General features: G+C 37.7%; 1 protein-coding gene across 25 annotated transcripts in view; it reads left to right on the plus strand.

Annotated features, from left to right (window-relative positions):
- The first annotated feature begins 5,534 nt into the window (after positions 1 to 5,534).
- LOC18442125 (uncharacterized) overlaps positions 5,535 to 15,566 on the plus strand; it is a 90,872-nt gene continuing 80,840 nt past the window's right edge. For 16 of the 25 annotated variants that reach the window (XR_016055253.1, XR_016055258.1, XR_016055260.1 and 13 more), the window contains exons 1-2: positions 5,679 to 6,169; positions 7,556 to 7,932. Coding sequence is in view for 12 of the 25 variants with exons in the window: in XM_011627954.3 (XP_011626256.1) it covers positions 7,684 to 7,932 (249 nt within the window). In the remaining 13 variants the exon portion in view is untranslated. Of the gene's footprint in view, positions 6,580 to 7,555; positions 7,933 to 15,566 lie in introns of all 25 variants that reach the window. The other 9 variants (XR_016055255.1, XR_016055279.1, XM_088866307.1 and 6 more) reach the window with 2 other exon arrangements.

Raw genomic sequence — 15,566 nt, forward strand, 5'->3', positions numbered from 1 at the left:
TCAAGCTCAAAATATCAATTTCCAGCAACATTTTCTTACTCTAAATAGAGCCCAAAAACAAGGCACCAAAAAATGGGTTCTCTTTAACATTTTCTCTCACTAAAATATGACACACAACAAACCCACAATGGAGTTCAAGCATTTTGCTCACTTTCTCTCTCTAAAACAAAGCATACCAAGCTCTCAAGAGAAAACTTAATTGCAGCTCATTCTCTCTATCTTTTTGTCATTCCTTATCTCTCTAAACAAAATAGTTTTAATTCCTTTAAAATAGTAAAATTCCTACAACACCACAACCATTGGATTAGATACAATCCAATGGCCCAAAATAAAAGAGAGAACAGTTAAATAAAACTTATACATATGTGATTTGTTTCATAGATGTAACAATCTCCTACTTGAAGACAAAACACAAATTCTCTGAAATAATCACCAATGCATCACTCTCCATCCACCCGAGGTTACGTCTCCTCCAACCCGAAAGTCTTCTATACATCGTATTCTTTTCAGTTGAGACAACCTGTGTCAACATATCAGCAAGGTTCTTCTCAGTATGGATCTTGTCCACCTGTAAATCTCTACGCTCGAGGGCTAACCGAATAAAATGACATCTAACCTCTATATACTTTGTCTTGGAGTGATAAGCTGCATTTTTAGCCATATGAATATCACTTTGGTTATCGCACTGCACAATATATTTATCTTGTTTCACCCCAAACTGGTCAAGTAACCTTTTCAACCAAATCATTTCCTTCGTTGCCTCAAGCAATGCCACATACTCAGCTTCAGTTGATGACAAGGCAACAATATCCTGCAACCATAACATTCAGCTGATTGCACCACCACCAACATTGAAAATGTATCAAGTGGTAGACCTTCTAGTATCACGTCATCCTGCATAATCTGAACAACTTCCAATGATAAATTTCCAAAACACAAGCATACATTTCGTGTATCCTTCAAATATCGAACAATTCACTTAACTATTTGCCAATGTTCCCAACCTGGATTGGACATAAATCTGGAAACAACTCCCACTGCATGGGCAATATCAAGTCTAGTATAAACCATTGCATATATCAAACTACCAACTATAAAAGTATATGCAACATTTTTCATCTTACTTTTATCTACCTCATTCATTGAAGAGTCCCTTTTAGATAACTTGAAATGTGCAGCTAAAGACGTAGAAACAGGTTTACAGTTAATCATATTGAAGCGCTCAAGAACTTTAGAAATATATTCATATTGATTTAATCAGCTTACATTGCTTTCTGTCTCTGTGGATGTGCATGTCAAAAATCTTTTTGGCTGGTCCAAGATCCGTGGTGGCAAAATGCTTCGACATATCAAGGTTTAAACGCTTGATTCCACTTAAATCATTGCTATCGACAAGCACATCATCAACATAAAGCAACAAAACAGTAAAATAATCATATGTTGAACCCTTGAAGTACACACAATGATCAAAATCACATCTAGAATAACATTCACCCGGCATAAAACTGTCAAATTTCTTATACCATTGCCTAGATGCTTGTTTCAAACAATACAATCCCTTTTTCAAGTTGCAAACTAAGTTAGGATTGGTTTTGTTCTCAAAACCTTCAAGTTGACACATATAAATTTTTTCATCAAGATCACTATACAAGAAGGCAATTTTAATATCAAGTTGTTCTAGCTCAAATTCAAGTTAGCAATCAAAGATAAAACGACTCTAATAGAGTTATACTTAAGAACATGAGTAAAAATTTCATTAAAATCAACACCTGATTTTTTTCCATAACTTTTCATCACAAGTCTGGCCTTATATCGCATAAGACCATTTGCCTCCCAATTAATAACATATACCTCACCTATTCTTCAATGCTTTCTTCCCATGTAGAAGTTCCACCAACTTCCATGTATCATTTTTATGCAAAGCATCAATCTCATCATCCATTATCTTATGTCACCATTCAGCATTAGGGCAATAAAACTCAGGTTCGTCACTATCAGTATACAAAGCATAATATAACGAGGGAGAATACCTTTGTGTGGGCTTGTAAGGGTGTGTGGATCTTCTCAATTTTGGCTCAGGTGTAACTTGTAGTCCTTCTTCATCTTGAATTAATTCAGTGTCATCCTCATAACTAGCATCACCTCCATCAAAACTGTCTTGAGCTTGAGCTTGAGCTTGACTCTCTTGCATTTGTTGAGGTAAAACAATGGGATTTGGTTCTTATATGTCTACAACAAGCCTTTCTTGCTTTGGCTCTTCTTGCTGCTTTTCACCAAACATTACATTTTTATTAAAGAGAACATCTCGAATTCTGATGGTCTTTTTTGCAATAGGATCCCAAATCCTATAACGTCTATCATCACCACCATATCCAAGAAAAGCACATCTTCTTGACTTGGCATCCAGCTTGGTTCTACTTTCACTGGGCACTTGAATATAAGCTTCACACCCAAATGTTCCCAAGTGTTCATATGACACACTTTTACATCTCCATGTAATTTAAGGTATTTCATTATTCAATGGTGCACTGGGAGATCTATTGATCAAATATATAGCTGTACAAGCAGCTTCTGCCCAAAATTGCTTACCAAGACCAAATTATGATAGCATGCTTCTTACTCTTTCAATGATGGTTTTATTCATCCTCTCAATAAAACCATTTTATTGTAGTGTCCTAGGAACAGTCCTTACTTTACGAATGCCATTCTTTTTACAAAAAGTATCAAAGGCATTTGAGCAACATTCACCACCATTATCAGTTTGCAAGCATTTTATAAATCTTTATGTTTCTTTTTCAACCTTGGCTTTGAAAACCATGAAAACTTCAACAACTTGATCCGTAGATGCTAATCGATACAACCAACACTTTCTAGACTAATCATCTAAAAAAGTGACAAAATAAGACGTTACACTAAGAGATTTAACATTAACAGCTTCATAAACATCAGAATAAATCAATTATAGTGCATTACTTTTTCTATGAGATTCATTTACTTTAAAATTAACTCTATGCTGCTTATCCATGACATAAGGATCACAAAAATCAAGAAATGAATGCTTAGAAGTAGGAATAAGATTTTGAGTTTGCAATACCTTCATACCATGCTCGTTGAGATGACCCAAACGGCTATGCCAAATCTGCATATCCTCATACTTACTATCTGCGACAATGATCTTCTATGTAGCATTATTCCTTTGAGCTGTGGCATGAAGAGTGTGGAAACTTCTGTCTTTTTGCCCTTTCAACATTGTTATACAACCTCTTGAAACCTTCCATTACTTATTTCCAAAAGTCACTATGAAACCAGAGTCATCTAACTGCCCGACTAAAATGAGATTTTTCTTCAACTCAGGAACATGCCTCACATTTCTCAATGTGTGCTTCTTTTCATCTAATTGCTTGATAACAACATTTTCAATGCCCAATATTTTGCAAGCTCGATCATCACCAAGATAAATCAAGTAACCATCCACATCCATGCAGGATAAAAAATATGACATTTATGGGCAAACATGAAATGAAGCGCCAGAGTCTAATTGCAAAAGATAATGTTATGCATGCAATACTAAAAGTAACCCCATCTGAAACTATTATTGCTTCGGCATAGCTATCCTTGCCCTTGGCCTTTTGCTTATTCTTCAAATCATAACAATCTTTCCTTGTATGACCAGGTTTCTTGTAATACCAGCAAGTAACCTTCTTACCTTGTGGCTTGGACATGCCTCTGCTATGAGATTTGCCCATATTAAATCCATAGGGTTGGTCTCTATATTGTGTTCTTCCTCTATCTCCTGCTGCCAATGCTTGATTTGATTCAACAAGTATTTGTGTGGATGCATTTCTAGTCTCTTCATTTAATAATGAAGCTACAACATCTTTTAAATTAAACTTGTTACCCATTGTATTAGTAACAGTGGTAACCGAGGTATCCCAACTAGTAAGCAAATAACTCAGCAAAAACAACACAACACTTCTTCATCCGAATTCACTTTCAAATACCTCAATTGTGTAGAATTTGAATTAAATTCATTCACATGCGACCTAATTGTAGCACCTTCTTTCATTTTCAAAAGAAATAAATTTTTTATCGCATGCATTTTATTTGCACTAGAGGGTTACTCAAAAGATTGCTTTAAAGATTGCCAAAGCTCTGCAGATGTTTTACATTGACAAACATCAAACAAACTTGATGGGTGAAATACATGGTCTAATAGTTGCCAAACATTTTCGATCAAGAATATCCAATTCCCAATCTTCCAACAGGTATGACCTGCTTACCTCAAAGTGACCGATCCAATTCTTTTCCAACAAGATAATATTCTATCATCATTTTCCATATTGGCCAATTACTTTGATTTAATTTTTCAAATTCCAATGCCCTTTCCATTTTCAAGGATAAATACTACAAATAACCACAACAACGAAAAAAACATATTTCTTTACAGACACAATGAAGAACAGACCCTAAGCTTTGATACCAGTGTAGGGATCCATTGGCGAAATATCAGCAATGGTTTATAACATTTATAACTATTGTGCATTCATATCAATATAAACAACCAATGGAAATTACACAATAGCAAAGCAAGAACATGAAATGAAAAAATACAGCAACATTTAATCCACAGAGCACAAAGATTTAACGTGGTTCGGTCACAAATCGTGACCTACATCCACGGGAGGATGATGTGAGACTTTACTTATTGATTTGAAAATATTACAAAGTGAAATCGAGCTCAAAATATCACTATTCAGCAGTCTTTTTTAACTCTAAATAGATCCCAAAAACAAGGCACCAAGAACACAAAAAATTGGGTTCACTTTAACATTTTCTCTCACTAAAACATGACACACAACAAACCCATAATGAAGTTCAAGCATTTTGCTCACTTTCTCTCTCTAAAATAGAGCATACCAAGCTCTCAAGAATAAACCCAATTGCAGCCCAATCTCTCTATCTTTTTCTCACTCTTTCTCTCTCTAAACAAAAAGGTTTTTATCCCTTTAAAATAGTAAAGTTCATATAACACCATAACCATTGGATTAGATGCAATCCAATGGCCCAAAATAAAAGAGGAAAACGTTAAATAAAACTGATTTGTTTTCACACATGTAACGCCTTTGAAGATGATGTCATCACATCATGGGCCTAATTGAATTGTAATGCCCAAAGCACCCAAACATATACACCCATGGGCATTAGTAGAGCCGTGATGAACCATCCCAACTCTAATTAGGGACGTAATGCCTATCTCATGGGTGCTTTGGGTGCCTTGAGCATCACATCCCTTACCCCCCCAAGCAGATGCCATGTGCGAAGGATATTCGCGGAAAAAAATATTGGGGCATAGATGTACTCTTAACAAATATTATTTCTTATTTTAAAAAATATAGGGACATTTTTTGATATTTTTTAAAAAATAAAATATCATAAACAAAAAATATTAAAGAATCACATGAAATGTAAATTGCCCGATTCTCTAATAGATATCATGATTCTTATAGTAGAATAGAATCAAGTATTTTTTTTTTGTTTCGACAAAATGGAGTGATTCCTAGACTAATTCTAAAATCTATGAAAGAACTTACGAAACCGGATGGAAATGGACAATTCCGGATCCAGATGGGAATGAATTTTCGAAAGCATTGAGTAAAGATGCAGACTCGAAGAAAGAAGTGTGGGTCTTTCTTTTTAGGTTGAGCACGAGGACGAAAAATTAAAACTTTAAATGTAGGGGAGCGGGAGTCATGGGAGAGAAAAAGGGGGATAGTGGATGTTGATGAGCCACCTCACATTACAGCTGGTTGTCGGGGCCGCCCTCAATTCGCTTCCCCATGTCCATCCCGCGGTGCACGTGATTTATGCGTGACTTAACAACAACAGCACTCACTTACAAAACCCTTCCCTTTCTCTTTCTCTCTCTAACCCCCCCCCCTCACCACCACTATAAATGCCCTCCTAAAAAACTCCGCTCCCCTTCTTCCCTTCTCTCTCTATTTCCTCTCCATCCCTGTTTTTCTTTTTTTTCTATCCTTTTCTCTCTGATTTTTATCCTTTTCGGGCTCTTCGGTATTGATGCCCTTTAAGTGATTGCAATGGGAGTTTAGTGTGTTGTCTCTTTCTAGGCGGGCGGCAATTTCTGCAACCCTTGTGCTTGGATCTGCCTGTGAGTTCTGCATTTTTTTTGTTTGTCTTGTTTTGGTTTTCTATTCGATTTATATTTTTTTTGTAATGGGGTTTTGGTTTCAATGTTAAGTGGGAAACCAGTTGGGATTGGGAGAAGTTCATGGAATGAGTTATGTGAGAGGTAAAGAGATTGCAGAGAGAGAGAGAGAGAGATAGAGGATATGGAATTGTGATCTGCTTTGTAGTTTGGTTTCGAGTTTTATCATTTTGTTTCTGTCGATATCTTTTTGTCCTTTTTTTTTTTCTTTTTTTTTCTTCTTTGAACTTTTTTTTGGTTAAGGTGGATCTCGTAGCAGTTGGTTTCCCTGACATTTGGCTTGAGATTTGTTGTGGCTTTTGCGGATACTCTGTGGTATGAAAGCGAAAAAGTTATTGATCAAATAGTAATGGGTGCGTATGAAATTTATTTAGTTTTCCATGAATGTGTGTGAAGAATCGAACAAAACAATGAATTTTAACTTGAAATAGCATGGCATTATGGATGTGTGTGAATGGGGAACTATCGGTTCATAACTTCATCTTGAATCTCAAGTTGTCACTGGTGGATCAACCTGTGTTATAGGGGCTGGATTTATAAGAAACTCTTTAGTGATAAGTAATTTGTGTCTTATTTCTCAGAAAAAAGAAGCAATTTGTGTCTTGGATTATTCAATGGTGGTTCGCATCTTTGCATATCAAAGCATATAAGAAACTGCTTTGTTGTTGGACACTTGTGCTATTCACAAGTATGTTATTCCATGAGTTCAGAATTGTTAGTTAGGACCCCATGCATTTGGCTCTAGAAGTTCATTGAAATGGTGGTGAACTCTAAGGGGGGTTATTTGGCATTTTTAGTCAGTTGTTTGGTCTTATCATTGATGGCACATCTAATTCGTTCTAAATTCTAGTAATGATCACCATGGAAATTTCCATATCCTGTGACCATCATTATACATTCTTGCAATTAAAAACGGAGACGCTTCATCGAAGGACTACCTCTTCATTATGAAATCTCTAAAGTGGTCACTTTCAAACCAAGTCGAGTTACACAATTTCCCAACATGCCATTGCTTGTGTGATCTCTATTTTTGCTAGTGTATGCAAGACCTAAAAACTTAGAAACTCCACAAAGGAGCTTACCCCTAGAGTGTGTATTTGCAAATTTTAGGGCTGTAACCCAACATTATTAGGATTCTTTTTTTTTTACTTATTTTTTTCGATAGTTGGTATTGCATCAAAAGATTGGGTCCTTTTTACCAATCGTTTCTATATTACAGAGCCTGACAAAGTATTGAATGGTACTAAAATTTTCCCCTATGGTTCTATATTCTAGTTCAACCATCTTTCATCTGACATCAAATTTATTGTGTCTATATATTCTTTTCAGTTTGGTGGCCTCATATGAAGACTTATGGGCCTTTAATGTGCTGTGGTCGGATTTTTATGAAATTCAACATATTTTTTATGGAGTGAGTGGTGGATGGAAATGCTTGTATATTTCGAACATACGAGGGAATGGCAGAGATGGCCGGGGATCCTGGGCACTCGGAATCAGAGCATTCTCATGGTAGCTGGTGGCTCCCTGGCCTTGCTGAAAAGTTGCAATCTGTGGCTTTGGATTCTCAAGAGAGGAATGTGGATGTTGGGTACTCTGGATGTCACCTTGAGCACGATGATATGTCACCACTTGCAGCATCACAGGTTCTATGGGCAAGTGGAGTGTTTACTGGAGTCATTCCTAATGGATTTTACTCTGTCATTCCTGTGAGTTATTGCTGTTTGCGATTGATGATGGGTTTATATTATTTTATTGCTCACCGTTAGACTAGTTTGATTCTAGGCAAACTAGGATGATGCATTGACTTTTTAGTTGAATCGGATTCTTGAATGTTGTAATTGTTGCTTGTTGATTTTGTTTATGATGTGCTCAATTTTATAATTGCTTTCCTGTTTACATAGATGATGCCATTCTGGGAGCCATAAGTTTTATTGTCTTAGTCATCTTTGTCATTTCAAGAGAGTTAAAGATATATGATACAAACCAGTTGGATATATGTGAATACAGAGATGCATGAACAAATACATGCACTTACATAAATCTTAAACTAGGCATGCATTTGAACATGCCAAGTATATGTATCTCACTTGTCAACATGAAACTTGTGCACATGTATGTGTATGATAGATTTCATTGGCATGCTCAGTCACTTAATTATCTCACTTATACTCATCACATACCCTCCTACCATGTGCTTGCACATGTGTGTGTGTGTATGCACGCATGGGCATTTGCAAGTGTTGATCTAAATGAACATTCCACCAATCTATTCTTCCAATAATGGAACTCCCTTTGCCTTCCCTCTTCTTCTTTGCTAATAGCTGGGGTCAGCCCCTTGCTTGTCATTTCCACAGCTGTGGGAGCATTAGAGCTAATTCACCTTGCCCGACATCCCCAAGTTCTTGCGCATTTCTTCTAATCCCTAAGAGCTACCTCTTGATACCTAGCATCATTCATAGTGCCATTTGATTACATTTTTATTTATCAAGAAAAAAAAAAAAAAGGAAAAGGAAAATTGATAGCATTTTCCTATTTCTCCTCATCTATTCCCTTGGAAATTGAGTATAAGAGCATTTTAGATATTACTTCCTCATATGGAAGGGATACTAATTGCTCAAGTCCCTCTGTTGGCCACAATAATGCTACTATCCTTTAACCATCCTCCTTTTTTATGTGGAATATCGTGGCCTGGGCCAAGCTTAAAATGCAGGGCAGTTCAGGATTTATGTGCTAAGTTCTCTCCCTCCCTTTTAACCCTCATCGAAACAAAACAACCTACGCCTGACCTCCCCGGTGTTAAGAACATCTTGGGGGTTTACCTTTAGGTGGTTCGCTTTAGAAGCGGCAAGTGCCTTTGGGGGCATCTAGCTTCTATAGGACCCTACTCTTCACAGGTTGTTGGAGTCTTCCATAGGCCAGGTCTCGAGTATTGTCTCACTCTCGAGACTCTCCGATGGCCTGCAATGCAGGTGTAATGCGGTCTACGGTCCTAATGCCGATGGCCTGAGACTGGCCTTTTGGGTTGAATTGAACTCCCTCGCTGCTGTTACCCCTGCCACCTAGTGCCTGGGGGGGACTTCAACATCACCAGGTAGTCCCATGATCGCAACTCCAATCAAACTATTTCTCCGGCAATGGTGCAATTCTCTAACTTTGTCTTTCAGCGCCATTTGACTGATATCCATTTGGAAGGGGCACAATACATCTAGTCCAACCACTCCATCAACCCCACTGTCTCCAAACTTGACCAGTTCTTGACCTCTGTAGACTGGGATCTCACCTTCCCGGATACTCACTCCTCAGTGTTACCTAAACCGACTTCAGATCACCATCCCATAATCTTGGATATTGAAACCGTCCATCGGGGTCCCAAGCCCTTTAAGTTCGAGGCTTGGTGGTTAGAGGAACCTAATTTCCTTCAATTGGTTTCGAATTCCTGAAATTTTTTCCAACCTCTGGTTCACTGATGGGCTGCATTCAGGGTCCAAAGGAAACTTCAGTTGCTGAAAGGGATCCTCAAAACTTGGAAAGCCCAACATCCCGGCAATTTTAGCGACCAAAAGGCCTCGTTGCTACTCTCCATTAATGCATTGGATGCTCTAGAGGAGTCCAGGCCCTTGCTACCCCCTGAAATTGTGCTTAGAGATGAGGCTAAGCTCAATTACCAGTCCATTCTTCTTAAAGAAGAGATATATTGGTCTCAGAGATCCAAAGTTAAGTGGCTGAAGTCTAGTGATCTCAACACTGGCTATTTCCATAGGATAGCCGACTGTAGAAGGCGTGAGAATTCTATCACTCACCTCAAAGTTGGGGAATTGATTGTTGACCATCCTTCCCTCATAGATAAGGCCGCAGTCACTTTCTACTCAAATCTCTTCAGCTCCCTTCAGGCCTTAGACCTATCATGCATGATCTTGCCTTTCCCACTCTAAACCAGGCAGAAATAAGTTGGTTAGAAAGGCCTTTCTCAGAGGAGGAAATTACCCAGGCTCTCAATGGCCTGAGCTCAGATTGTGCCCCGGGCCCCAACGGGTACCTTATGATATTCTTCAAGATCTTTTAACAGGTCATTCGTCTCGACATCCTTGACTTTTTTGCCGAGTTCCACTTGCGAGGGACCATTTGCAAAGCCACCAATGCCACTTTTATAGCTATAGTTCCAAAAAATCGAAGGAGCAGAAGAGTTGAAGGACTTTAGGCCCATTAGCTTGGTCAATAGCTCCTACAAACTTCTCTCCAAAGTCGTGGCCGCTAGTCTTAAAAGCTGTCCTTCCCTCTTTTATTTCTCTTACCCAAAGGGCTTTTGTCAAGGATCAACAGATCTTGGATGGGGCCCTCATTGCCCACGAGTGTATCCATTCCCGGTCTCTATCCAAGGTCCTTGGACTTGTGATCAAGCTAGACTGGGAGAAAGCTTATGACCATCTCGATTGGTTAATTCTCGTTGAAACCCTTCGTCGGATGGCATTTGGCGACAAGTGGCGGAGCCGGATCCATGGATGCATTTCTTACCCCGTCGTCTTCATACTCATTAATGGAGACTCTCCATACTCTCTAGTGATATGCTTTCTAAACCATTGTTTCAAAAAGCGGACCGCCCAGCGCCTGGGCAGCCGCCTAGGCGAATTTCCTTGAGCACTCACCTGAACTCCCCTAGGCGGCCACCCAGGGGCGGAACTGCGGCTCCTTGAGGGTATTTTTGGGTCTTTTTTTTAATACTAAAGAGGCAAAATTGTGAGTTTTAGGTTCATTTGAAACCTAAAACCCATTAGAGACTATTTTAGAGAGAAAACCCGAAAGAAAATATTTCTACTGGGCCGCCCAGGTTCTGGGCGCTCGCCTGGGCGCCCGCCTAGGTGTTGGGCAGCCTGGACCCCCCTGACCGCCTTGGAGCTGCCTAGCGCTTTTTGAAACACTGTTCTGAACCACATGATGAACATTTGACGGCTGGGATTCCACTTATATTATTATTCCTTATAGCTGCCCAGCTATTGTTAGTTTTTTCTTTTTAGTTGTGCTACCCTGAACGGCCTTTACTTTAAATATAACTGGTAAATACAACACATACAAGTAAAACCATGGCGTAGACATAATCCTATTTTGTCTTTATAATTATGTAGTCAAAATCATAATTTAGAAGTACATATCTTTTGTAGATAATTTTCTTAGTACATTATTTGATCCAAAATCACAATTTAGAAGTGCATATCCTTTATATATAATTTTTCTAGTATATTATTTGAACCTAAGTTCAATAGTCAATACAATCACTTTAAAATTTGGGAACCCTTGTAATAAGAGATTATATTATTAGGTTCTAAAGTTAATAAGGCTCAAGATGTGTATGGGGCTTCCTACTCCATAAAATTGAAATCTCGATTCTTGGTAGGGGTCAAACACATTCCGTAATGTTGTAATTTTCGATATCAAATTGGCATGGATCTCTGATCATATACATCAGAAACTCAATTCCAAATATGGTGGAATCATGATTCTAGACTGCAACATATATTTGTTTCACATATGTCAGATTCTCGATTCCATAGATGTCGGAATCTCAATTCCAAATATCAATGAATCTTGACTCCTCGAGGGTCGATTTCAGGGGATGGGAATCTCGATTCCAAGGAGGTCAGAATCTCGATTCCAAGAAGGCTAGAATCTCGATTTCAGATGTCGATGAATCCCAAATCTACTTTGATTGAGACACGGTTCCATGAAATTAGGAATCTCATTCTCTGCAATTCCCATTGCACGAACGTCGATTCCTAAAATAGGAATCTTCTAGGCGGCCACCATTCTGTGATTTCGATTCCTGAATCGATTCGTGTTTCCAGGCGTTTCCAACAACTATGGTTTAGAGGCTTCCATTTGAACCAAGGCACCCCTTCAAACCGGTGTTGTTCTAAGTCTACATTGCACATGACCAAAGTATCTATGTCTACTTGTCTCATTTTGTTGCCTATTGGAGCTACCCCTAAGTCCTTCGAATGTATTCGTTCCAAATTCTATCCTTCCTTGTTTTGGCCCTCATCCATCTCAAGATCTTTATCTCAGCTACACTCATTCAATGGATATGTTATTTCTTGATCGCAATTCTGTCCCATAAAGCATGGCTTGTCTTACAACCATCTTATATAACTTCAATTTTATTGGTATGTGACAATTACATAAGACTCCAGAAAAACCTCTCCACTTCATCCAACCAGCTCTAATTCTATGAGCATCATCTTCTTCAATCCCTCTTTTCTCTTGGATTATCGACTCAAGATATTGAAATAATCTCTATTAGGTACTTCTTGGCCATCATCTTAATTAATTCCTTGTTTTTGTATCTATTATTGCTAACCTTGCATTCCATATATTATGTATTAGTCCGGCTAATTTTAAAACCTTTAGATTCTAAAGCATTATTCTAAAGTTCTAACTTTGTGTTTATGTTTTCTCTAGTCTCATTAGTCACAACTATATTATTTGCAAAGAACATGAGCCATTGGATCTCATCTGGCAGATGCCTGGTTAACTTGTCCATAACCAAACAAAAGACATATGGGCTCAAAGCTGACCCTTGATGTAGGCCTACGGTCATTGAAAACTTACTTCTCTCCACTAGTTGTTTTCACATTAGTTAGCACTCCCTCATACATATCCCTAACCATGTCATTATATTCTCTTGAGACTCCTTCCTTTTCCAACACCCACCAAATAATCTGTCTAGGTGCCATATCTTATGTTTTTTTTTTTTTTAATTTAATAAAGACCATGTGGAGGTCTTCTCTCTTCTCCCTAAACTTCGCAATCAATTACCTATGCGGGAAAATGGTCTTAATAGTTTAACCTTTCTGGCATAAATCCAAACTGATTTTCTGATACTCATTTTATGTCTTAGTCATTGCTCAATCATTTTCTTGCACAGTTTCATTGTGTGACTCATAAGTTTGATCCATGGATAAGTGATACAACTCTGTATGTCTCATTTGTTCTTGTAAATGGGTATTACAATACTTTTTCTTCATTCATCTGGTATTTTCTTTGTTCTCAAAATCTTATTGAACAATGTGGTCAACTAGAATGTGCCAATCTCTACCATGCACTTTCAGAATCTTATTGAACAATGTGCCAATCTCTACCATGCACTTTCAGGAGAAGGATAGTTCTATATTTTTTATTTTATTTTTATTTATTTTAATTTTCATGGGTTTTCTTGTATTTTTGATAAGGGTTACGTTTTTGTTTTAGTTTATTGCTTTTGTTTAGGGTTAAAAGTTTGTTTCTAGAATAATAGTAGTTACCATTTTTGTGTAAGACATTAACTTGCATAGGAAGTTCTATTTAGATAAAGTTAAGGAGTAAGTTTTTTAGTAGGAAAATGAGAGGTGGTTATCTTTTAGGAACATTTCTTTTAGTTAATAGTTGAAGAAGTCTTATCTCTTAGGAAGGAAGGAACAATAAGTTATTTTTGAGAATGAAAACTTTTATAAACGGGGTGCACGTCTCATTATAAGATGATGGTTTCTGTTTTAAATGAAGGAAATATAATTTATTATAGAGAGAGACTGTTTTTCTCTTGATTTTCACTTTTGGTGATTTTCACTGCATCAAGTGGTATCAGAGCATGGTTCAAAGACGGCTAGAGATTCCGATGGCTGGTTGTGGAGAACTTAGCCATAGGGATGCCGATCTAATCTGATTGCCCAAGGAAATCAACAACGTGACAGTGAAGTTTACACAGTGTTGCACAAATGAAAACAACAACGTACCCTAAACAAAGTGGAATCTACGGCAATAGATCCAAGTCGTGATGATTTTTATGGAGAATGACGTGAATTGAGTCTAACTCAGAGTGGGAGCGGAATGATGACGGTTGTGAGTCGGAAGTTGTCTTTGAGAACCCGTTCTATGCACGTACTCCTCGTCTGGAGCTTCATGTTTGGGAGAGTAGATCATCAAATTTCAACACTAAAAGTTCATCTACCTGAGTTTGATGAGGAACCAGTTGAATGTGAAGAACAAGTAGGTTTGGATCTTCAATTGGAATCATAATTTGTTGATGTCATGGGTGACTGCATCTGTGGTGAAAGTCCTATTTTCGATAAAGAACAAGATGAAATGAAAGAAGTTGGCTTTGAGGCAGTAAGGATATCTAATTTCCTTGTGAATGGAGAGATGGAGAAGCAGGATGTTGATTGACTTGAACTTAGAGGAGCTCAAGCCTATGGAGATTTTAGAGGAAGAAAGAAAGAAGTTGAGGAAGGAGGCAATTGGGGGCTGCGACCATAAAGAACTATTTTATCTTCCCATTGGCTGGGCTGACCTTTCCTGTTTTCCAATTCAGATGATTCATCCCACAATGCTAGGCTACTAAATCTGTGTGCATCAAAATTCCCAGCAACTTGTTTGAGGATATTATCGAGGATATTTTGATCAAGCCTATGATCCTAAATGTCAATTCGCAATATTCGAGTTGAGAGAGAACTTGTCTTTAGAGGAGGATTCTCCATGGGTTTACTTGTATCTGTGATAAGGGTTATGTTTTTGTTTAAGTTGGTTGCTTTTGTTTTGGGTAAAAGTTTGTTCCAATAATTATAGGAGTTACCGTTTTTGTCCTAGGAGGGCTTCACCTTAAAGAGGTGTATCTTAAAAGATTAACGTGGGTAGGGAGTCATGTTTAGATGAAGATAAAGGGTATGATTTTTCAGTAAGAAAATGTTTTAGAAGAGAAGACGAGGTTATCTTTTAGGATGGTTTCTTTTAGTTAATAGTTGAAGAAGTTTATCTCTTTGAAAAGAACAAGATGTTAGTTTTTAAAAGAACTTTTATAAAAAAGGTGGATGTCTTATTGTAAGATGATGGTTTTTGTTAATGAAAGAAAGAAAATTTATTGGAGAGAGAGAGTGTTTTCTTCTTGATTTTCTCTTTTGGTGATTTTAGCTGCATCATGAAGCCTTTCTTATTGTCATCTTTCTCAAAGTTCTCTCACTTCGGATAAAGTATCTATGACCTTCCTCATTTATGTCAGTGATTCTTCTTAACGTTGAGTTCCTAGAGCGGTCGTTATTTAACAATTTTTGAAAATGGATTTTCTGCCTTTCATTGATCCCGTCATCCATCACCAATACTTTTTGATCCTCATTTTTATTGCATTTAATGTGGTCTAGGTCCCTACACATCCTCGCTCATTTTTGCTAGTTTGATGACAGCTTTTACACCTTTTTTTATTCCCAATTTATTATATAGATCATCATATGCCTTAAGCTTAGCCTTGCTTACTATTTTCGTAGTATTCCTTTTGGCATTTATATGCTCTTATAAATTTTGATCATTTCTATTCCGTTGTCTA

This window comes from Amborella trichopoda, chromosome 1 (genome assembly GCF_054954075.1).
Source record: "Amborella trichopoda isolate Santa Cruz 75 chromosome 1, AtrichopodaSantaCruz75HAP2 v2.0, whole genome shotgun sequence".
Classification (NCBI taxonomy): domain Eukaryota; kingdom Viridiplantae; phylum Streptophyta; class Magnoliopsida; order Amborellales; family Amborellaceae; genus Amborella; species Amborella trichopoda.